Source organism: Chanodichthys erythropterus, chromosome 15, assembly GCF_024489055.1.
Source record: "Chanodichthys erythropterus isolate Z2021 chromosome 15, ASM2448905v1, whole genome shotgun sequence".
In the NCBI taxonomy this organism is placed as follows: Eukaryota; Metazoa; Chordata; class Actinopteri; order Cypriniformes; family Xenocyprididae; genus Chanodichthys; species Chanodichthys erythropterus.
Genome location: NC_090235.1, coordinates 11036466 through 11061241, shown reverse-complemented (window position 1 = coordinate 11061241; position 24776 = coordinate 11036466). Strand labels below are relative to the sequence as shown.

Genomic DNA, 24776 nt, shown 5'->3' with positions numbered 1-24776 from the left:
TCATTAAACACTGTTAAACTTTTGTGACAGTAAAGATATTTTAACTTTTACATATACTTTCTCTAAAGTTTTACACCCTGAACTTAAAATAAACTTAACTACTCTAACTGCATCAAATTCTGAAGACATCATGGCATATTTTGAATATGCAAACATATATCCAACTCTTCAGCTTGATAAGCTGAACTATAAACATTAGGCACCAGTTAATACATGCAAACATTTTTGAATCACCCACATTTAGATTCATGACATGGACCTACCAAAGCATAAAGAGTTTGTGTCCATTTTCTGTGCGTGCCAGACAGAGACGGGACAGTAAAGTGTCACTGATGTCCTGCTCCCGCAGACAGACTCTGTCTCCGGCCGTAAGCGGAGAACATACTGTGAATTCTCCAGTGTGTGTGAAGGGTGTATTTATATGTGTTACAGTGTGTGTGTGTGTGTGTGTGTGTGTGTGTGTGTGTGTGTACTGGGGAGGAGATACTGTGAAGACCATTGATGGATATATGATATATATATCACTAACAGCTGTGTATAATAGTCAAGGACCAGCTGAGATATTACATGGAACTGATGACATAATTCTAGTTCACATGTACTGCAAGAATTTTTTTATTCTGTTGTCTGTCTATCTATCTATCTATCTATCTATCTATCTATCTATCTATCTATCTATCTATCTATCTATCTATCTATCTATCTATCTATCTATCTATCTATCTATCTATCTATCTATCTATCTATCTATCTATCTATCTATCTATCTATCTATCTATCATAAGATATTATATACCTTTAATGTTGCATTTACATCTAAACTTACAGATTTATTGGAGATGAATTTCCCATTCACACAGAGTGCTGGTTATTGAATGCTGTTTTTTTCTGTATAAGCACATGATATGGTGCAAAAAGGTTTAAAAGATTGTGAATTAATTATTTATACCTTTCAGAAAAATGTTTGGATATTTTGCTTGAATAGATTTTAATGTGTTCGAAACATTTTGTCATTTAAAGGCTCCTTCCTGCCTCAAAATCTGTAACCACAGGGTTCACTTATGAGACAATAGCCCATTAATGGGACAATTTTCTGTTTGAATGCTTTAATGGTCAATGACATACTCAAAAATGCATTTCAGTAATTTACTTCCTGCAGTCACATAGTTTTTAATGGTATGCAAATGGAGATGTGAGCAGGGAAAGATCAGAAAGGGGAAAACAAAAGACGTGAGGAAAGTGTTGTCTCTTGTGATACCTGCTGGATGGGTTATTAAATGATCTGTTCTTTCGCTTATTAAAGTGCTGTACGCTCCTCCAGACTGCTGACATTGACATGACTGGAATGCTGTTGTCGGCGGGCGTGTGCGGACTCATTACTGCACAATATTAAGAGAGGAGACTTTGCATAAATAGACTAGGCCACATTAATTTTACATATTTATATATATAATATTTGCATATTATAAGGCATTTCACAATTAATAATGATTGAATAACAAAATAATTAAAATTATGATGAATAATTATTAAATTATTCAAATAGTTTTATTGCACATACCATAATAATGATCATTTCAGAAAAGAAGCTTATTAAATAAAACAAAAATAAGTTAAAAAGACCCTTTAAAATGAGTTTACAAACTTTTTATGTAGGTCTACATATTTTAAGGCATAAAATATTTTTTAAAATCAATGCAACATAATTTAAGGATGGGTTGCCGTTGTATTTCTTTAAAAATTTAACATCTTCGACTTCAGCAACAATCAAACGACAGCTTCTGTTCATAATCACCCAAACTAGCTCTGGGCTAAATTACGCATCCTATCACAGTAAAGGCCTGGCTCATGAATATTAATTAGCTCTGCTAAACTTCCCTCATCAGTAACCTTCCAAATGGAGCAGAGCCGTTCTGACTCATGAATATTAATTATGTATGATGATGACGTTCTTTCAATAACCTTCCAATGAAGGAAAGCTTGCCTCATTAATATTAATCAATGTCCTCAGGAATCGAGCTGAAATGCTTGAGTAATCCATCTCGACTGAAGAAACGCAAAGAATGATGTTATGAGTTAATATTATAAACATGAACAGTGAATTTTTCAGTGGATTTTCGAGTGCCCGAAGAAAAGGAACGGATTCTTGATTTGTGTTACTTTAAAGCTTAAATCTCTCGGATTCATCACTTTATCTCTTCGCTTCGTGTAAGTTAAACTGTTTCTTGAAACATTTCCCAGCTGTTGTATGAGTGAACACAAGTTTGGACAGGTAACTTGCGCGCGCACACGCCCTTCTGCGCGCACAACAGGTATCAGAATCAGGAAGCGCCTGTGCCGTCAGACAAACTCAATCCACCATGAGCGATCCAAGGATTTAAATCAAACCTTTTTTAAAACACACGCACATTTATATATATTGGAAAGTTTAGCGACCTGAAGAGGAATGATGGGCTCGTGTGTGGCTCCAGTGCTCATTGGACTGATTTTACTGCAGATTCACGAAATCTCAGGTGAGTCTTTAAAGAAGCACCACCCCAAACACGTTTTAACAACCTCATCACTGCCATGTTTCATTTATTTATCATATACACGCTGTTAATGTTTTAAAACATTAAAATTAATAAAACCTGTATAAATATTTGATATAAAGAGCTTAGAAATGTATCATATAGCCCTCATGATTTATGAGCCTACAGTAATCGGAGAGTTTGTTTAAAATAGTTTGCATGATTATTATATTGAGGCAATTAATTTCATTAAATGTATGCTGAGTGTTTAAATGTGTATATATAATATAAAATGATATAGTTTTTCACAACAGATCTGAATCTGGCCTCCCTCATGTCATGGCCTACTATGAAAATGAACACATTTTGCATGTATGACAGCTGCTGTGAAAAATAACTTGTTAATTATTGACTGACAATCTGTTACTGTACAAATGGAGGGCAGTTTGCTGTAACATGCTCTCGGGCAGGGAGGAAAAACATGAGGCTTTCACGGTTTTCTGTATGTCAACTGTTGTTTGACATTTCAGCTTTTGTGTCAATGGACTTTCATTTTCACAGTGTTGAAAGTGACCTTCAGAGTGTGGCTTATGATTGATGATGGCTGGAGATTTTTAACTATTAAAATTGGTCAAAAGTGTGATTTTATTACATTTTCTTGTGCAGACATAGGTGTCAGATCATGATGAAGTTGTTTTTTTTTAATACCAAGATGGCCAAACCTGAAAATGTACATCAAAACAAACTCACAGGTGCGATTTGCATTGCATACATTCTCCTTTAACAGTTTTGTCACTCTAAACAAATAACATGATTTAGTTGCTGATATGTTAACCTGGTTCAGGTTAGAGGCTGGAGGAGTGTTCGTCGGCTGACTGTTGTCACAAACATTTGCAGACATTGTGGTCATTCCTATGGAGTAATATGAGACGTGTGGATGTTTCTCTTCTGCAAAATTGCTTGTGTTGTTAGATATGAGCAATCAAAATCATGTCTAAACTTGTGAGTGTCTTTCTGTCATCTTGATGCATATGTGTACCAGCGTTTGAACACAGTAGACTTAATTTTATCAACCAACCTCTTTATTTTCAAGCCTAATTTCTAATTATGACACATGTGGATATATGCTGTCCTTCTGCAATGTCAGCATTTCCCAAAGTTGTAATGGGCAAGGTGAGCTTTTTTTTTTTTTTTTTTCTTAATGTAATCAGGGAGGATCCCAGAATGCCTGAGAGGTGTCGTGTAATGTGCGGCTGTGTTCGCTCATGACCTCTTCCTGTTCAAATCCTGAATCAGTCCTTTGTGTGTCTGTTTGCTTTTATGTGGATTACAACTGCTTCTGTTCGTTTACATGGCTCCATATTGATTGTTTTGTAGGGCAACTCTCAGTCCAAGAGCAGTTTAGATTAATTTGATTTTCATTTTGATTGCATCATTTTTGCACAATAGAATGTGTCCATATAAAGGCCTGTTCACACAAAGCAATAATAACAAGAAACCAACTGTCAATGAATCTAGAAAATAGGAAAAGTTTAGAAACAATTGGAATGGAAAAAAAAAATAAATGAAATTCTTAATAGGCCCATTTCTTAATATTAAAAATGTAAAAATTGTAAATGATTATTGATTATTGTATTTTTAATTTCATTTATGTATTTAATATAATTTAATAACATTTATATTACATTTAACCTTATAAGTTATAACATACATTTTATAATAACTTATAAAATTTAATGTAATACATATAAATTATATATTACATTACATTTTTTTACATATTAAGTACATATACATACATACATACATACATACATACATACATACATACATGCATATACATACACACTACCGGTGAAAAGTTTTTGAACGGTAAGATTTTTAAAATGTTTGTAAAAGAAGTCTCTTCTGCTCACTAATAATAATACTAATTAATAATAATAATAATAATAATAATAAATTATTATATAATATTCTGTGTGTATATATATATATATATATAAAAATTTTTTAATATAATATATGCATTTTTTTCCCCCCCTCCAGAATGTCATAAAATTGAGGTGACCCCTGACTCTGGCACCGTGATATTCTTCAGTAAGAAGGCAGCTGACTGTAGTGTGTGTAAGGATGAAGGTCCGTCTCAGACCTGTAACTCCAACCTTTATCTCACTGAAGCTCAGCCCACCATCGTGACCTTCAACTGCTCTCAGCCGGGCAACATCTTTACAGTGGAGATCAACCAAAAAATAGGCAAGTAGAAAAATGTAGAGTCTAAATTATCCATTTGATAAAAATCACCTTCTGAAAGACTAAATCTTTACTTATTCCAATCACAGAGTGCTCGACATCAGCCTGCAGCATCACTGCAGTGCATCCGCATTCGACCCGATTCCTGGAGTTCAACAGAACCTTCAACTGGGATCTGAAGGTTCAGTCAGACAAGATGTTTCAACTGGACTTTCCAGCTCCAGGAATGAGACAGATCAAGCTTTCAGAATCCTGTCCAGACAAACACACCTACACCATCATTACGTACCAGCGCGCAGGGCCGCTCTCCGTCGGCACGTTTTGTCGGAACGGCACCATCAGTCATATCCAGGTCTTGTATAGAGGACGCGTGTCTCTGGAGGTTCCCAAAGATACAGAGCTGAACCCATCTGACTTCAAAGTGTCCCTAGGATCAGATACAACAGGTTAGAAGAAGTGATTTGGAAAAGGAACAATTTCTTTAGTGTTTAATTTTTGATTGCAGTCATTTTATTCCTTGTTCTTTGCATCTACAGCACTGGTTGTGGTGGATGTCAAGCTGCCCAGAGGACTGTCGTCTTTTGATTTCTTCACACCAAACTACGGCACCGGCTTCTACAGTGAAGACAAAATTAAATGGAACTTTGCTGTTGAGCCAATGCACAATTTTACGGTTCTCTTTCCACAATACACTCCACCAGAATGCCAAAAGAATAAGGTGTTGGTTGATTATACACTGGGGGACAAGACTTCATTCACAAAGGCCCCAACGGAAATTCAGCCGGCCAATAAACAGGGAGATTTCAGCCTGACTTTGACCAATTGTGAAGCGAAAAGAGCGGCAAATGTTCCTGGGCTTTCTTTGAATGTCAACGTGGAGGTGATCCGCGGTGGGACTCCAGGTAAGGAGAAATAAAACATATGGATTTGGTTTTGTGTTTTTAAATATTGCTTTTTAGGCTATCTGATCTTGATTAAGTCATGCTTTAAAGTTGCAGATAAATAACATGATGTCCATCTTGCTGTTCTGTTCAGTTCTTTGCACTGCAGATCTCCAGAAAGAGGAGGGATTGAGCCTGCAAATAGAAAATAAAAACCCTGAGTCGTTCTGTGAAATGAGCTTGAACTCTGTGGTGCAGGAGAAGATAGTGGTTCCTGCGGGCACCAAAGCTGACCTGTCCTTCCTCGACTGCCCCGTGCAGGACCTGCAGCTGACGGCCACCAAAACCATCGGTAACTAGGAGCACAAAAATGCTGCACACATGCTCAGTGGACTGTCACATGAACGCAATGAAAAGGAAAAACTTTAGACATGAAATAAATGCTTCGTTTGGTCTGGCTTTGACTCTTCAGATATGGTCACAAATTGAATTCAGTAACAGGATGTAGAATTGCAATGTGAATGTAAGGAAGTAGAATTAAAAAAAAAAAAGTGTTGAGACGAATATTGACGCTTAAAAATGTTTTCAGAGCCTTGAAGTTTGATAGATAGACAGATGGATGGACCATTCTCCATTCAACCTTCTTGAAGAAGTGATTTATACTTGAAATCCTAATCTTGACAGGATCACTTTGAGATTCATTCACCACATTATTTAGATTTTTTCCTTTCCTCCATGTAATTCTAGATTTTCCGAGTGTATCTTCTCGTGACGTCGGGACTATTCCCCTCGCTATTCCGACTCTGGACCCCAGTCTGCATGTTCCCCTCCAGCAGTTCACATGGCTGCTCCGTGTGCTCGATCAAGGCACCGTGGATCTCACATCCCCAGCCGGAAACCTGCTCCAGTCTCTCCCAGTCAAGGAGTGTAACGAGAAGGTCTCTCTGCTAATCTCTGAGACTGATGGCTCCAACATTGGCTACTTCTGCTCTCTGGCTGAAGGCACTATCCAGAAAATCCAAATCAAAGGGAATGTTTCCATTACCGTAACTCCTAAAACGATAAAAGACCTGAGCCAAGAGAAAGGACCTTTCTTAAAGGTTGCGACGAGTCCCGAGATCATCGGTAAGTACACTACCTGCCAAAAGTTTAGAATAATTAAGATGTTTTAGAAAGATTGCTCACTGATTCTGCATTAATTTGATCAAAAACACAGTAAAAACTATAATATTGTGAAATACAAATTCAAAAGATCTGTTTTTCTATTGTAATAGTTGACAGTCTCATAGCATTGTCTTCCTGCTTTCTTCACAGAGAATGTAATCTACACCGTGTCTCCACTCATTTTGGGAACCATGAACCTTGCGACGCCCAACTGGCCCAATGGCATGAATCCTTCCTCATCCGTCACGTGGATCGTCAACGTTCCCCAAGAGCACAAGGCTGAGCTGCAGTTCACTGACGTCAGCAAGCTCACCTGTGAATCGGGCCACACAGAGGTCACGATTGGACCGCTGGACTCACAAGGCCAAACACAGTCCTGGAGAGAAGATCAGAGTTTCATCAACACCGTCGTCCAACAACAACAGAGCTTCTACCTGAACATGTCCAACTGTGAGCCCAAGAGCGGCCACTTCGCTGTGCTCTCCAAGATTACTCTGCAGAAGGAAACCAGTGAGCAAAACGCTTTCATTTCAGAGTTTGTCTTCATTTGAATGGATTTGTGCATTGATCACACTCAGCTTTTTGTTGGAAGTTAATCATATAATCATTCCTACCATTTTTCCTCCTTACAGAGAAATTCCTGGGCATTATCTTGGCTGTGGTCGGGGTGCTGCTTTTGTTGATAATCATCGCACTTATAGTTGTGTGCGTCATTCGGAAGTGAGTCTGAATTTTCTTCTGTATTCTCTTATGAATCTAACGAGAGCATTTTTTATTTATTTATTTTTTGCTGCAACAAATGGGTATTTGTGGATGTTTCTCCGAACAGTGGCAACTCTAGATCAGGCAATAAAATAACAACAAAATAAAATGCATATTTAAATGAAAAAAAGATGCACACAAAAAGCACAATTAAATGACTAAATAAACTTAAAAAAATTGTGAATTATTACTCATTTTAATAGTATCTAAATTTTCCTATGCAATTCATTTGCATATTTTATACTGTTAAATATGCAACAGTATTAAAACTTAAAGCCTTTTAATTACATAAAAAATAAATAAAAATAATAAATGTTAACTAAAATAAAATGTAAAACTTATTTTATTCTAGCTAGTTGACAAGGCACAACTTTTTAATTACGGTTTAGTTTAACTTGAAGTACTAAAATAACTAAAACTGAGACGAAACTCAATATGTATTTAGACATATTTAAACAAAATTGGAAAAATGGAAAATATAAAATTTACACATTTAAAATATTAATAAAAAGTATGACTGTTTACTAATGATACTAAAATAACAGTTTTAAACATTAGGCATGTTTCCATCCACCTATATTTATACAAATTGTGGTATATCGCATAAAAAAATGCTGAATGGAAACGCGATGTGTGCAAAATCATTTTTGTATCCGATATGAAGACGTGCATAAACTGATGGAAACATATTTACCAAATATATTCCTCAATGGGAATGACTGGGAATTGTCTCTTCACTTGGAGTTTGATTGACAGGTGATCTGACCAGTCATAATGCTGATATTATGTGCCCCCTTTGCTATCCTCCATTTTGTCAAAAAAACAGACAGTAGAGTCAGTAGATTCACATCAGTGGATTTTCTATGGTTGAAATGACATACCTTCTGATGTTCATTCAAATTTATTTCATGTTAACTAGTAGTAAAGAGGAAGAGATGATCAGTTCACATGCTGCTTGAACTGAGGTGCTACTGGTACCGAAAACTTGTCAGATGTAGCCACAGGAACTAAGGGGGCTGTTTTTTTTTGATCGTATGCGTTTCTTCGGCAACACTATCAATGCCCAAATTGTAGCAGGCAGGTGGTACAAGTAGGAGCTCAGAAAATTCCCAGTCTACAAGTTGTAATAACGAGCTCTACAAGGATGTGAACATTTTTTACAAGTTAGAATCTTGTAATTATGGCAATTACAGCATGACGTAAACACACCTTTAATTCAGTGAGTTCCTGGCAATAAAAGCGTTTTTCGCTTTTTTTTGTGGTTCTCTTTTTTTTTTTTTTTTTTTTTTTTTAAATCCAATTTTTTATGTAATCCAATAAATAAATGTAACTTTTGGTAATCAGATGAAATAATGAGAAGAAGAGGATTGCTTGTTGAAATTTTATAAGGTTAAGTGGTTAAGTGCATTGTGTGCTGGTTGTATACTGTGTGATTTGGCAGATGCACCACATCCAAGTATACTGTGTAGTATAGTAGTATGCTATTCTAAACAGCCAAATTGAGTTTGAGAATGTTTTTCCACCCTTAGCATTTATTGGTGTCATCTATACCAGGGTCCACCACTTGAAATACTTCTTGATGAATTATGAATCACTTTGCTGATATTAAAACCTTTTCAATGGACAAAGATAAATCTAGAACAAAAACATTTAGCCTAGGACTCAAAGCTCAGCCCTCATTGTTTACTTTTAGGAATAAATACATATTCAAACTATTTTCTTCTCTTTTAGAAGGAAAAACAAACCTACAGCCAACAGGTCCTCCATCTATATGCCCAGAGGGAAACCTTTCCTTCCGGGCAACGCCACATTCCCAAAATCCAGAGCAGACAATGAGTCCCACGTCTACGCCTCCATTGACGACCCCGCGATGTACGGACATCTTCTGGACAAGAACCAACCTGCAGAGGTCGACAAGGGATCTTGGAGCAACGGACATCAGGTAGATGCGTACCGTCCATTCACGGGACCCGCGGACTCCATCCCGCCGGCTACGGATTCGTCCGCTGAATATCCGCTAGACGGAAGAGGAGGAGATAGAGATGCATTTCAGTCTTTCCTAACCCCACCCAACACCTTCAATCTTCCGAGGCCTCGTTCGCCGCTGGTGTCGCAGGGAAGCATAGGATTCGAAGATCGTAGGATGGTGCATAACGAGCTGCACACGTTCAAGAGTGTTGGGGATATAAATCCCATTCGTCTGTCTACCGACGAATCCAAACTAAAGCTGGAAATGGACTCGGACTCTGATTCCGGTCCTGAGCCGGAATACGAGGAGGCAATGTGAGAATAAAGCTGGATGAGGAGCGGATGCATATGATGATTTGACTGCTCACTAAAAACCATTTAACAGACTCCTAAAATTTTATTGGGAGAGCGGAAAGCCATTGGCGTACACGTAAGCGCACACAAAGACAATGTTGTTCTGTAAAACTGATGCCAAAAGGCTACTCTCTCTCGCCGCCCTAGTGGTCACAGGTATATTTTGCATGTATAGTTTATTAAAAGATTGGTTTTAAAGATTTTTATGGGCTTTTAGCCTGAATGTACAGAATTAACGCTCTTGTCGGAGTCGTATCCCTTTGTGGAAGTGTGACTTTCTCTAATGGATATTTTTTGTTTTAACAGTGATTTGTCTCCAGGCTACAGGTTTCATATGTGTTTCTGTTTTTCAATTATGTATGTTTACACCATGCGTTTCTAAAATAAATTCTCAGGTGTTTTAATAGATATTCCTCTCTTTTCAAAATATATTAAGAATGAAGATAATCACACACTGACCACATTAAGACAGTTTTCATGTTTCCCGCAATGGTTTTGGAGAAAAATCAGCAGAACTCTGTGGAATAGATGTTGACGGGTATTAAACATTTTACATGGTAAAATTATGGAAGCACCAATATAAAAATTGATATTGAATAAACTAATAATTATTTTCATGTCATGCCATGTAACGGATAAATGGCTGATATTAAAGTATGCCATTTTGTTATAATAAATTAGAAAGGATGAAGTAAATGCATCACAGCATTATAATTAACAGTATTCATTTTTCTTAAAGATTACAATTAACATTTTATACTTTTAAGTGAGTGTTAGATTATAGCAAAGGCAAACTAAATGTAAAAATTGGCTAAATGTAAACATGCACAATTAAATATTTAATATTGACTGATAACAATAAATTAAATCTCTATCGGCTGATAACCAATTTTGTGCATCCCTTGGTAAAATATGATGCATGGATCTGACAATTCAACACTCAATTGTAGGTGAAAGCATCATCAAATCAGCCAAAATATTTAATAAATTATGAGCATATCAATTTTCTGCAGAACTTCACATAGGCCTGTTTCACACCAAATAGGTGAAAAATCATACAATCACATTTTTTTGATAAACATTTTATTGAGATAAAATATATGTTCAGGTTATATCAGGCTAGACATTAGTTTGTTATAAAATAAACAAGTAACAAAGCTAGCTATCTGAAATAATCATCGTTCTACTGGATTTTATCAGGTGGCTGGACTTCTTACTAAAACACCATTACATCTAACATAATGTTTGTTTTCTTTGTGGTTTTTTGGCTAGATCATAATGGAGACTGTCCAAAAATGAACTAAGTGTCCTTTATTACAGTGTCATATTCTTTGATTATAGATCAGCTTTTGCATCTGAACATTTTTATGGAGTAAAATGACAATCTTTGCTCTCCTCAAGAGAAACATATACAATTACGGAGCGCAAACAATGCAAGCAGGATTGTGCAATGGAAAGGACAGCTAAGGTCAAGAGAACCGCCGCGCTGGATGATCTCAGACGATGTTGAACTCGCAGACGGACGCCCTCTCCTCGCGACAGCTCTCGTCCAGCCACTTTCCTCCGGAGAGCACGGCGCAGTTCTCCGCGCTGCCGCCGTTAGGCTGCGGGAGCTTCCAGTTCTTGTAGCGGATGTTTGCGCCGGTCTGGTCCATCCACACGCCCTCAGTTTGCATGTCGTTTATGCCCAGCCAGATTTCAGCGTCTGGTCCGATGCTCTGGCGCACGTAATCGTAGAGTTGCGTGTTTTCGTCCGAAGATAGCGGAGTGCTGAGGATTCCTCCTTTGGCGATGCAGTCTTCGTTGGCCGTGTGGTAGCGCTTCTTCACGGGGTCCACCAGAAAACACTTGCCGGGGATCTTCATGCCTCTCAGACAGACTAGAGGAGAATAAATACATAAAAAAAACATTGTTTGCAATCTTTAAATGGTAATGTAAAACAGCGTGTTTGTTATTTTAAAATAAAAAAAGTGTAATCATAGTGTACCAACTTATTTGGCTTACTCGTAAGCCAGAGCTCATCAACATATGAATGGCCATATTTACATACCAACACCTGTACAGGTAAGCCAGTCACAACTAGTGTTGGGGAAAGTTACTTGTTACAATATTAGTTACTTTTTAGGAAGTAACGCAGTTTAATTTAGCATTTGTTTGTTTTTTAACAATAAAAAGTTCTATTTTTGGCAAATGTAAAGGCCCTTTCTCATGAATGGACCCTTTTCATGGACGTTATGATACTTTTCCAGTTATCAACATTAAAAAAATAGGAAAGTTTTCATTTAAAAAAAATGTAATATTAAATTTATAATGATATACTTTGTGTTTTATTATCTTGGCACTTGGCAGTAAATTACAAAACACAAATTCATGCTGCTGTGAGGGTTTTTCTAATACAACGGCTGAGGGAGTGAGGACAAAGTTCACATCATTCTCTCTTTTGACAGCTGTAATCAATCTCTCCATATTTTTCCCTCTTTTGGTGAGTAATTTCAGTGTGTTTCTGTATTTGGTTGCGTTGTGTGTTTGTAGCGCATTTCTGTATTTGGTTGCATTGTGAGTATGTGCAGCACATTACTGTATTTGGTTGCGTTGTGAGTATTTGCAGCACATTACTGTATTTGGTTGCGTTGTGAGTATTTGCAGCACATTACTGTATTTGGTTGCGTTGTGAGTATTTGCAGCACATTAATGTATTTGGTTGCGTTGTGAGTATTTGCAGCACATTACTGTATTTGGTTGCGTTGTGAGTATGTGCAGCACATTACTGTATTTGGTTGCGTTGTGAGTGTGCAGCACATTACTGTATTTGGTTGCGTTGTGAGTATGTGCAGCGCGTTTCTGTATTTGGTTGAGTTGTGAGTATGTGCAGCACATTACTGTATTTGGTTGCGTTGTGAGTATGTGCAGCACATTACTGTATTTGGTTGCGTTGTGAGTATGTGCAGCACATTACTGTATTTGGTTGCGTTGTGAGTATGTGCAGCACATTACTGTATTTGGTTGCGTTGTGAGTATGTGCAGCACATTACTGTATTTGGTTGCATTGTGAGTATTTGCAGGGCGTTTCTGTATTTGGTTGCATTGTGAGTATTTGCAGGGCGTTTCTGTATTTGGTTGCGTTGTGAGTATGTGCAGCGCGTTTCTGTATTTGGTTGCGTTGTGAGTATGTGCAGCACATTACTGTATTTGGTTGCGTTGTGAGTATGTGCAGCACATTACTGTATTTGGTTGCGTTGTGAGTATGTGCAGCACATTACTGTATTTGGTTGCGTTGTGAGTATGTGCAGCACATTACTGTATTTGGTTGCATTGTGAGTATTTGCAGGGCGTTTCTGTATTTGGTTGCGTTGTGAGTATGTGCAGCGCGTTTCTGTATTTGGTTGCGTTGTGAGTATGTGCAGCACATTACTGTATTTGGTTGCGTTGTGAGTATGTGCAGCACATTACTGTATTTGGTTGCGTTGTGAGTATGTGCAGCACATTACTGTATTTGGTTGCGTTGTGAGTATGTGCAGCACATTACTGTATTTGGTTGCGTTGTGAGTATGTGCAGCGCGTTTCTGTATTTGGTTGCATTGTGAGTATGTGCAGCACATTACTGTATTTGGTTGCGTTGTGAGTATGTGCAGCACATTACTGTATTTGGTTGCGTTGTGAGTGTGCAGCACATTACTGTATTTGGTTGCGTTGTGAGTATGTGCAGCACATTACTGTATTTGGTTGCGTTGTGAGTATGTGCAGCAAATTACTGTATTTGGTTGCGTTGTGAGTATGTGCAGCACATTACTGTATTTGGTTGCATTGTGAGTATTTGCAGGGCGTTTCTGTATTTGGTTGCGTTGTGAGTATGTGCAGCACATTACTGTATTTGGTTGCGTTGTGAGTATTTGCAGCACATTACTGTATTTGGTTGCGTTGTGAGTATGTGCAGCACATTACTGTATTTGGTTGCGTTGTGAGTGTGCAGCACATTACTGTATTTGGTTGCGTTGTGAGTATGTGCAGCACATTACTGTATTTGGTTGCGTTGTGAGTATGTGCAGCAAATTACTGTATTTGGTTGCGTTGTGAGTATGTGCAGCACATTACTGTATTTGGTTGCATTGTGAGTATTTGCAGGGCGTTTCTGTATTTGGTTGCGTTGTGAGTATGTGCAGCCCGTTTCTGTATTTGGTTGCGTTGTGAGTATGTGCAGCACATTACTGTATTTGGTTGCGTTGTGAGTATTTGCAGCGCGTTTCTGTATTTGGTTGCGTTGTGAGTATTTGCAGCACATTACTGTATTTGGTTGCGTTGTGAGTGTGCAGGACATTACTGTATTTGGTTGCGTTGTGAGTATGTGCAGCACATTACTGTATTTGGTTGCGTTGTGAGTATTTGCAGCACATTACTGTACTTGGTTGCGTTGTGAGTATGTGCAGCACATTACTGTATTTGGTTGCGTTGTGAGTATTTGCAGCACATTACTGTATTTGGTTGTGTTGTGAGTATTTGCAGCACATTACTGTATTTGGTTGCGTTGTGAGTATGTGCAGCACATTACTGTATTTGGTTGCGTTGTGAGTATGTGCAGCAAATTACTGTATTTGGTTGCGTTGTGAGTATGTGCAGCACATTACTGTACTTGGTTGCGTTGTGAGTATGTGCAGCACATTACTGTATTTGGTTGCATTGTGAGTATGTGCAGCACACTACTGTATTTGGTTGCGTTGTGAGTATGTGCAGCACATTACTGTATTTGCTTGCATTGTGAGTGTTTGCAGCACATTACTGTATTTGGTTGTGTTGTGAGTATTTGCAGGGCGTTTCTGTATTTGGTTGCGTTGTGAGTATGTGCAGCACATTACTGTATTTGGTTGCATTGTGAGTATTTGCAGCACATTACTGTATTTGGTTGCATTGTGAGTATGTGCAGCACACTACTGTATTTGGTTGCGTTGTGAGTATGTGCAGCACATTACTGTATTTGCTTGCATTGTGAGTGTTTGCAGCACATTACTGTATTTGCTTGCATTGTGAGTGTTTGCAGCACATTACTGTATTTGGTTGTGTTGTGAGTATTTGCAGTGCATTTCTGTATTTGGTTCTGTTGTGTTTTTTTTAGCGCATTTCTGTATTTGGTTGCGTTGTGAGTATTTGCAGTGCGTTTCTGCACACTTTAAAGTTATTAAAGTCATATAGTCTTATAAAATATTAGGCTACACATATTGTCTGAACATTTCCTCAGATCAAAGACTGAATGACATCTGGCTTTATGTTCTCTAGGGAAAACACAAGCTGTAAGAATCATGAAAAGCTACACGTGGAGACCATGTGTCTTATGTAAGCAGACAGACTCTAATCCAAACAATACGCCAGTCTATGGTACAACGTGTCAGTTTTTTGAGCTCAAGGGCCAAACAAATCTGAGTCTCTACTATTTTTGTTTTTTGGCAGTAGGTTAGGGTTATATCATAACGTCTGGATGCTTCAGTAATGCAGAGCATGTCTTGATGCAGATGGGTTTATGAAGCTCTCACCCGTCTGCAGAGCCTGCTGCTCCTTTAGATGATTCAGTTCCTCCACAATCTCATTGATCTGCTGCTGAAGGTCCTCCAAAGCAGCGCTGGCTCGAGCGTCTGAGTCTGACAGGGTAAGAACAGATCTTACGATGAATCAATTGAAAAAAAAAAACAATTTCACCCAAAAATCACATAAAAGAAATAAATGATATTGTGCATCAAGAAAATTAAGCCGTTGCATTACAGTAAAGAGAATCATCACTGAGAATAATGGGAATTACACCAAAAATAAAGGCAAAAAACATGGATGCATTATGATAATTAATTTGTGTATATATCATAATTGATTATTACATTTTATTTTTAAATTTAATTGTATAAAAATATATATAAATCTTAATACATTTAATGAAGTTATATTTGTTTAATAACATAAAATTATTATTTCTTAAATTGAGTTTTCAGTACGTTTCTGTAGTAAACGGTTTATTTTTCTTTACAAAGCACAGAAAATATGCTTTGCACATGATGCTCTCTGAACCTGTAGCTTTCAACTTGACTAACCAAATGAATAAATGATCTAAATGAAGGCAAAAATGACTTACCTTTTTTAGTGCTGGGTTTCTTTCTGGAAGTGTTCTGCTGCTGTGAGGTGTGTGTGAGGAGCAGCAGGACTGCGAACAGAAGACAGCCGTCTCTGAGTCTCATGGTGAAGTTTGGAGAACAAGGACAGATCTCTGCTTCTCAGTCCAGCTCACACAGGAAAACTGCTGTAAACGCACTGCAGTCGCTCTTCATCCTAAGCGGAGGCGTGACGTCCTCACACACCTCACCTCTCAAACACTCAAACACTCAAACACTCAAACACTCACACACTCAAACACTCACACACACACACACACACACACACACACACACACACACACACACACACACACACACACACACACACACACACACACACACACACACACACACACACACACACACACACACACACACACACACACACACACACACACACACACACACACACACACACACACACACACACACACACACACACACACACACACACACACACACACACACACACACACACACACACACACACACACACACACACACACACACACACACACACACACACACACACACACACACACACACACACACACACACACACACACACACACACACACACACACACACACACACACACACACACACACACACACACACACACACACACACACACACTTTCCTCATCAGTTCTCAGACTTAAAGCTCATGACTAGAAGTGGTACACAAAAAACAGACCTTGTGCGTTTCTCACACAGAAACATTTTTGTGAATTCTCTCTTCCAAACTAAAATATGAATTTCACATTTTTGTAATAGCTGTTGGGTAAAATGTAAACACAATAAAACATAACATCTGATGAAGGTAGAATTTAGCTAAATAGTCCTGAAAAATGATGGTTGAGGTAAGCTGTCAAATTTATATCAGACCAATAGTGCTATTAAATACATATAAAATGCATTAATTACATTATGTTGCTCAAAATAGATATATTTTTTTACATTTTTCTCACATTATAAATTGTATTGTGGTTTAGTTATTTTTTTCTTCACAATTTGCTAAAAATATGTGAAAAATACTTATTATATACTTATATTGCAGATTATAAAATAGGATCCATATTTAGGATGCCTCGCACAGAAGAGCAGGTTCACATTCAGAGTCCCGGAGAATTTAAGGTCTCCTCAGGACACTTTTCCCATCATGCATACTTCTGGTGTATGAATTGTTATCTATGCAGTGATAGCTGCAGTTTGTTTTGGATTCATTGTTCCAGAGGAAGAAGCAAAGCTATTATGGGATGGAATATATCCAGGATCACAGCAGTTGTCTGGAGGGCCTGAGCGCTCAGATCTTCCTCAGATGACACGTGGCAGAAGAAACGTCCGTCTGTGCTGGACTCCAGCACCTGTCAACTTACACAAGTCTGTGAATCTTTAAAGTCACCATGAAATCAAAATGGACAATACTTGTTTTTTAATAATGGAATATTGCAGTATTTATTATAAATGATTAATGTGTGCACATCATTATTAAATAACTTCCCCTCCCTCTTGCAGTGACATCTCTTCTCTTCTCTGATGGCGAGGGCGGGGCAACCTGTCACTCAGATGAGATCCACCAATAGCAAACCACAACCATCCAATCAATTCCCCAAGGACAAATTCAAGCCCCACCCTACATATGATCTGGTTCCAGAAGCTGTTTCACTCAGATATACGTCACAATAGGAAGAAAAGACTATCGCAACTTTCGTTTTCATGCCAACACATTTTTTCCTAACATTTGCATTTAAAACAAAAATATCCTTCTGCTCTGGGACAAAAAAAAAAAAATCACCAACACGCAACAACTTTAACCATTCTGTTCTACTCATCTACTAAATTCAAGTATTAAAAAGACTCAAATGCTTGAAATCCACTAAAAACTGCCCAGATTTATAAGGAAAAAATTGGATTTGAGTGAAGAAACATTTTGCATTGAGTCATCTGTTAAAAGCACTGTTCAAACCAGTTCAGACAGCTGGAAAAATGAACAAAACAAAAACAGCAACGTTATATAACCTCGCATTAGAGGATTCCATTAGCTGAAGTTATTAAGCAAGACATGACGAACGTCATAGGAAACTTAACTCATTTATTTGAAAAACAAACAACAACAACAACAAAGAAAAGTACAAAAACAGCTATCCAAGGAATCCAACTTTCTGTCGTTTCTTGCCAAGACTTTCTTCTTTCTGCAGCAGTTCCATGAGCGGAGCATGAAGAGTCTTTCCCACACGCTTCCCAGCCTACAACACCACAACAGTGAATATAAACTCTTTAATCAGTGAGTTTATAAAAGTGAAAGTGTGCAAAAATAAAAGCTGTAGTTGTTAAAGCACTGGACGTGCTCAGACTGTCTGTTCACTGGCTGTCTGATGGATATTGCGCATATAAACAACACGAGCTGAAGGAAGTCCCCTAATATAAGGTAATATAAACTCCAGTGTGTAGGTGCCAAAGTTTAACCCTGTAAAGCCTACTGTATCATATATGATACACACATTTCTTTGCTTGAAAACCTGCTGTACATAATCTACATGCCTTCTGTCGTCTGATCGATAGTTCACATGATTTTAGTAACTGTAAAAACGTCCACCTTCAGCTCTTCTTTTTGCTGTTAAATCTTTACTGGTTTTTATAAAGTAAACGTAAGAATAACTTTAACATGAGAGAAAACTCATGTTAAAGTGTATTAAATATAATCCATCAGGCTTTTGAAGAACATCTGTTTCTCTCAATCATAATTTTACTAAAACGCATCAAGTTTTGCCCCCCAAAATAAAAACTACAGAGCTTTGTTCATAAACTAACTTACTTTGACATAATATTGAAAGATATATAGAGACAACTGATATTTATATGCATTTATGTAAGTAGTCTCTGTTATAAAGATCTCACTGATTTACATTACAAGCTATCAGAATTAAATGTTACTTTTTGGCCATATTTTTGCTCAGTTTGGGCCTCTGAATAAAACTGACATTTTTTCCCCTCCATATTCTCACTATATCATACTATATGAGCCATAAAAGTCTTATGAATAATACTTTTAACGATACTCAACATAAAAACAAATATGCAAACTCTAAGTTTTTGTTGTATATTTTGCCTAAAGTTTCAATAAACTATTCTATTTCAAAAAATAAATTTTTTCTGACAATTATTTCCTATGTCAGGCTTTGGGATTTGAACAAAATCCTCATTCTAAGTAGGAGTAAAAGTGATGCCTTATCAAACGCCACTAATAACATTATCAAGAAAGTTTAAAACTACTGTGGAAAAAAATAATCTGACCTCTGTCATCTCAAAGATGCTCTCGGGGTCCAGACTTCCCCTTCCCATCTTCCTGACACATGTGACCATTCCTTTGTGTGTGACTGAAATCAGGAGACTGGCCACAGAACAGGCCTTTTCCAGTAGTGTGGCGTCCACCACGTGTCTGTGACCAATCTGAAAGGCACAAACACAGACATTCAATATAAAAAAAGTTACATAAACACATAACTGAATAGATGTGTTCGACTTGAAGCGGCGCTGCACAAACTGACCAGTGCATGACATCAAAGTGCAGCAAGAGTGATTTAAAAGCATACTAAAGCAGTTATCATTGTGTGTGGTGCATTGTGGGTAATGGCCCAGGCTTTGCTGTACCTTACACAGGGTTACGATACACGGCACATTCTCCACATTGAGCCGCATGCAATCGTATGGGTCGTCTGACAGTTCAATCTCTTTCCCGCCCTCCTCATCCTCAGATATGCGCACTTTGGGAATTCTGTTTCGGAAAAGGGATGTGCTTAAGTTTCTCGTAACTCATTCAGGGTTCTCACATCATTCAACCAGTGAATTTCAAGCACCATAACACAAAACTAATACTAAAACATAAACTAAATTTAAAATGACAACTGAAAATATACAAATAAAAACTCATTCAAAACAGTATATAAATAATAATAAAACAACACCCAGTTGTAACATTTCCTGATGGAAACCTGACAGTTCTGATGGGAAAGGCACAGTAACTCACCGCGTGTTAAACAGAGCAGCTTTGATTGCGATGGAAATGGCGTCAAACAGGTTTCCGTCGCACTGCAGCAGCTGTCGAGACAATCATGCATGAAGAATATACCAACAGCATATAGTCACACTATTGCATGGTATTTAATGTGAATATTCAATTCATCATTCACATCCTGAGAAGTGTATATCAGGGTGCTGCATGACTTCGATCTTCGACTTTGACAAGTGGTTCACTCACCAGCACGTCCACATACAGCACCCAGCAGTTCTCTCCCGGGCAGATGCAGAGGGAACGCAGGTCCACGCTGTGCCTGTTGTTGAACACTTTATAGAGTATGTTACTAAGCTCCACCCCCAGCTCCTCCCCTCCACGCCCCTCAAACTCCGGAGTGGCATTTGCTGAGCTGAAAAACAAATGTCAGGCATTTAATACACATCAGGAAAGTGAGAAAACTGATGAGACTGTGACTCATTATCATGCAGATCATGGACGCATAAACACATCATCTGTGGATATTCACTGCTAATTTGCATATTTATACACTGAAGTACCAGCCCTGGTCAATTACAGCTCCCACTATAATACCTCTACACATACTGTATGTCATAAGCTGTTTCATAAATTGAATACTGTCTTATTAATTGTGCTGTATCTCATTCATTAATCCTTGAATTTATATTTATAACTTTTTAACACCAAGGCTACATTTATTTAATTGAAAATACAGTAAAAACAGTAATATTGTGAAATATTATTACAATTTAAAATAACTGTTTTCTATTTGAATATATTTCACAAAGTAATTTATTCCTGTGATGCAAAGCTGAATTTTCAGCATCATTACTCCAGTTTTCAGTGTCACATGATCCTTCAGAAATCATTCTAATATGCTGATCCGCTGCTCAAGAAACATTTTATGTGTACAATTGTACAAAATATTTGTGTACAGTATTTTTTTCAGGATTATTTGATGAATAGAAAGTTCAAAAGAACAGTGTTTATCTGAAATCTAATCTTTTGTTACATTATAAATGTCTTTACTGCCACTTTTGATTGATTTAATGCATCCTTGCTTAATAAAAGTATTAATTTCTTTAATTTCTTTAAAAAAAAAAAAAAATAAATAAAAATTCTTACTGACCCCAAACTTTTGAACGGTAGTGTATAATGCTACAGAAGCTTTGTATTTCAGATAAATGCTGTTCTTTTGAACTTTCTATTCATCAAAGAATCCTGAAAAAAAGTACACAACTGTTTTCAACATTGAAAATAATCATAAATGTTTATTGAGCAGCAAATCAGCATTAGAATAATTTCTGAATGATCATGTGACACTGAACACTGAAGTAACGATGCTGAAAATTCAGCTTTGCATCACAGGAATAAATTACTTTGTCAAACATATTTAAATAGTACACAGTTATTTTAAATTGTAATAATATTTCACAATATTACTGTTTTTTTTTTACTGTATTTTTAATTAAATAAATGTAGCCTTGGTGAGCAGACGAAACTTCTTTTAAAAACATTAAAAATCTTGGTGGTTCCAAACTTTTGGACTGTACTGTATGTATATATTATATATATATATTATTCACTAATTTCCTTGACTTTTCCAGACCTGGAACCACTGTTATCATTGTTGACTAATACTAAAATTAAAACAAACAAGCAAACAAAAACTGTTGATTGAAATAAAGCTGAAATAAAATAAAATAAAATATAAACATTGGATGAAGAACAAACTTTAGAAATTAAAAAAATAAAATAAAAAATTAAATGTTGCCTTTGGCAACATAAAATAATTTTAAGATGAAGTGTTAAAATGACAAAATCTAACACTAAAAAAATTAAAATAATTGAAAGCCAAATAGAAACATATATTAAAAAACTAATACAGATGAAAAAAGGCACATAATAAACTACTAAAACTTAAGCTAAAACTAAAACTGAAAATATAAAAATAATACATTACATAATCAATATAATAATATATATCAAATTATTAATAAATACAATAGCATATAAATAATAATACCAAAAAAGTAGAGCTCCCACTATTCATGTAAACTTACATGTAAACTATATTATAAACTTATATTCATATAAACTTACAGTACAGTCCAAAAGTTTGGAACCACCAAGATTTTTAATGTTTTTAAAAGAAGTTTCGTCTGCTCACCAAGGCTACATTTATTTAATTAAGAATACAGTAAAAACAGTAATATTGTGAAATATTATTACAATTTAAAATAACTGTTTTCTATTTGAATATATTTCACAAAGTAATTTATTCCTGTGATGCAAAGCTGAATTTTCAGCATCATTACTCCAGTCTTCAGTGTCACATGATCCTTCAGAAATCATTCTAATATGCTGATCTGCTGCTCAAGAAACATTTAATGTGTACAATTGTACAAAATATTTGTGTACAGTATTTTTTTCAGGATTATTTGATGAATAGAAAGTTCAAAAGAACAGTGTTTATCTGAAATCTAATCTTTTGTAACATTATAAATGTCTTTACTGCCACTTTTGATTGATTTAATGCATCCTTGCTGAATAAAAGTATTAATTTCTTTAATTTCTTTTCAAAAAAATAAAAATCAAAATTCTTACTGACCCCAAACTTTTGAACGGTAGTGTATAATGCTACAGAAGCTTTGTATTTCAGATAAATGCTGTTCTTTTGAACTTTCTATTCATCAAGGAATCCTGAAAAAAAAAAAAAGTACACAACTGTTTTTTTACTGTTAATTAAAAATACAGTAAAAAAACAGTAATATTGTGAAATATTATTACAATTTAAAATTACGTTTTCTATTTAAATATATTTGACAAAGTAATTTATTCCTGTGATGCAAAGCTGAATTTTCAGCATCGTTACTCCAGTCTTCAGTGTCACATGATCATTCAGAAATTATTCTAATATGCTGATTTGCTGCTCAAGAAACATTTATGATTATTTTCAATGTTGAAAACAGTTGTGTACTTATTTTTAATCTGAAATACAAAGCTTCTGTAGCATTATACACTACCGTTCAAAAGTTTGGGGTCAGTAAGAATTTTGATTTTTATTTTTTTGAAAAGAAATTAAAGAAATTAATACTTTTATTCAGCAAGGATGCATTAAATCAATCAAAAGTGGCAGTAAAGACATTTATAATGTTACAAAAGATTAGATTTCAGATAAACACTGTTCTTTTGAACTTTCTATTCATCAAATAATCCTGAAAAAAATACTGTACACAAATATTTTGTACAATTGTACACATAAAATGTTTCTTGAGCAGCAGATCAGCATATTAGAATGATTTCTGAAGGATCATGTGACACTGAAGACTGGAGTAATGGTGCTGAAAATTCAGCTTTGCATCACAGGAATAAATTACTTTGTGAAATATATTCAAATAGAAAACAGTTATTTTAAATTGTAATAATATTTCACAATATTACTGTTTTTTACTGTATTTTTAATTAAATAAATGTAGCCTTGGTGAGCAGACGAAACTTCTTTTAAAAACATTAAAAATCTTAGTGGTTCCAAACTTTTGGACTGTACTGTACATGTTCTCAAATGTCATCATGTTCTATTGTTCTTAATAAGGTTTTTAAAAGTCTTATTGGTGGAGCTGTTAGTGATTTACAGTGTCTGTAGTGAGGGACGCTTGATGTCTTTATAGTGATACAGGATGCATCTATAAATATGATGTTCTTTAAACACTCACCAGTCCACAAAAAACTCCAGATAACCTTCATCCGGTACTGTGGGTTTGGGTTTACCAATCTCTGCCTTCACTCCTACGAGAACATCTGTGTGACCCTGTCAAACACAACAACACACTGCATCACTAACAAACACTGGCAAGTCCTGACACCACATGTTTGATATTAACATAAGACTGTTTAAATCAGCTTACAAGACTGATTTTAGCAGATCCATCAGTGTTTGACACCACATCCGTCTCGATCTCCATGTGTCTGTAGTCTTCACATTTTCGTCCGTCCAATCTTATGCCATCCTGTCAACAATATCCACAATTAAACCCTCATGTTCTGCTCGAGGTATTAATAATCAAGTATTAGGATGAGGCCTCATGATGTTTCCAAATCTCATTATATACTGAATTTTAGGTGAATAACATACTTCAAACATGTTCAATGACAGATGTTTGGGGTCTCAGAGTAATAGAGACCACAGATGTTGTAGTTGTTCACTCCTGTCAGCTCTTTATTTTCATTTGCTTTATTGAACTGTATATACAATTACATTTAAGAGCTGTCAGTGGGGTTTGTTTATGTCAGTGACACAAACAGAAGTTAAAGTTAAAGGCTAGAATCAAAGTGTATATTATTGCCATGTTTTATCTATTATTGATACATCTAGAACCACAAAAATAAATACAATATAGTCAGTCCCAACACAGCATGAGGTTAAAACAAAAACAGACCACATCACAATACACGTTAGAGGCTTCTTTTCGATTTACAAATTCTTTTTCGTATATTAACTGAACGTTAATTATATATAAATGATAAATTATTACACTTACTCGAACTCCATGCATAAGATAAACCTTCTCGGCTTCGCTCACTTGAACTGCTGCCATGTTTCGAACACACGCAGGATAATTTGCGTCATCACAAAGCGCGAGGAGCGCGCAGCGAAGGCGGAGCCTGGAGTTAACCAACCAATCATATGCCAGTTCGTAAAAAATGTGCGTAATTGATTGGAT

The 24776-nt window shown here is 36.4% G+C and overlaps 3 protein-coding genes across 5 annotated transcripts; 1 reads left to right on the top strand and 2 right to left on the bottom strand.

Annotated features, from left to right (window-relative positions):
* The first annotated feature begins 2018 nt into the window (after nt 1–2018).
* cdcp1b (CUB domain containing protein 1b) lies at nt 2019–10295 on the top strand. The gene is made up of 9 exons (XM_067361742.1): nt 2019–2513; nt 4557–4763; nt 4850–5206; nt 5297–5662; nt 5796–5993; nt 6389–6766; nt 6956–7315; nt 7438–7525; nt 9299–10295. The coding sequence occupies exons 1-9, from the start codon at nt 2447–2449 to the stop codon at nt 9852–9854; spliced, it is 2577 nt and encodes an 858-aa protein (XP_067217843.1). The 5' UTR covers nt 2019–2446; the 3' UTR covers nt 9855–10295.
* Nucleotides 10296–10945: 650 nt separating this feature from the next.
* Nucleotides 10946–16231, bottom strand: clec3bb (C-type lectin domain family 3, member Bb). The gene is made up of 3 exons (XM_067361753.1): nt 15999–16231; nt 15412–15516; nt 10946–11768 (listed from the first exon to the last, which is right to left on the bottom strand). Exons 1-3 carry the CDS (start codon nt 16099–16101, stop codon nt 11386–11388), a joined length of 591 nt encoding a protein of 196 aa, XP_067217854.1. The 5' UTR covers nt 16102–16231; the 3' UTR covers nt 10946–11385.
* A 1783-nt stretch (nt 16232–18014) lies between these two features.
* Nucleotides 18015–24759, bottom strand: exosc7 (exosome component 7). Of its 3 annotated transcripts, none has more exons than XM_067361750.1 (8): nt 24594–24711; nt 23961–24062; nt 23769–23863; nt 20278–20443; nt 20047–20117; nt 19671–19794; nt 19314–19469; nt 18015–18265 (listed from the first exon to the last, which is right to left on the bottom strand). In XM_067361750.1, exons 1-8 carry the CDS (start codon nt 24648–24650, stop codon nt 18161–18163), a joined length of 876 nt encoding a protein of 291 aa, XP_067217851.1. In that variant the 5' UTR covers nt 24651–24711; the 3' UTR covers nt 18015–18160. The 3 variants fall into 3 exon arrangements, with proteins under 3 accessions (XP_067217851.1, XP_067217852.1, XP_067217853.1); XM_067361751.1 differs by lacking the exon at nt 24594–24711 and adding an exon at nt 24188–24519; XM_067361752.1 differs by having other exon boundaries at nt 18141–18265; nt 19676–19794; nt 24594–24759.
* Nucleotides 24760–24776: the final 17 nt, after the last annotated feature.

What these genes read in the sequence shown, in the direction of transcription:
- cdcp1b (XM_067361742.1), top strand. Translation starts at nt 2,447, where the DNA reads ATGATGGGCTCGTGTGTGGCTCCAGTGCTCATTGGACTGATTTTACTG. An exon ending in GCAGATTCACGAAATCTCAG is followed by an intron (nt 2,514 to 4,556) that starts GTGAGTCTTTAA and finishes CCCCCCCTCCAG; the next exon opens with AATGTCATAAAATTGAGGTG. An exon ending in GACGAGTCCCGAGATCATCG is followed by an intron (nt 6,767 to 6,955) that starts GTAAGTACACTA and finishes CTTTCTTCACAG; the next exon opens with AGAATGTAATCTACACCGTG.
- clec3bb (XM_067361753.1), bottom strand. Translation starts at nt 16,101, where the DNA reads ATGAGACTCAGAGACGGCTGTCTTCTGTTCGCAGTCCTGCTGCTCCTC. An exon ending in GAAACCCAGCACTAAAAAAG is followed by an intron (nt 15,517 to 15,998) that starts GTAAGTCATTTT and finishes TTACCCTGTCAG; the next exon opens with ACTCAGACGCTCGAGCCAGC. An exon ending in GCAGCAGGCTCTGCAGACGG is followed by an intron (nt 11,769 to 15,411) that starts GTGAGAGCTTCA and finishes ATTCTCCTCTAG; the next exon opens with TCTGTCTGAGAGGCATGAAG.
- exosc7 (XM_067361750.1), bottom strand. Translation starts at nt 24,650, where the DNA reads ATGGCAGCAGTTCAAGTGAGCGAAGCCGAGAAGGTTTATCTTATGCAT. An exon ending in CTGGAGTTTTTTGTGGACTG is followed by an intron (nt 20,444 to 23,768) that starts GTGAGTGTTTAA and finishes TTTGTTTTTCAG; the next exon opens with CTCAGCAAATGCCACTCCGG. An exon ending in GCATCTTTGAGATGACAGAG is followed by an intron (nt 18,266 to 19,313) that starts GTCAGATTATTT and finishes GTGGTGTTGTAG; the next exon opens with GCTGGGAAGCGTGTGGGAAA.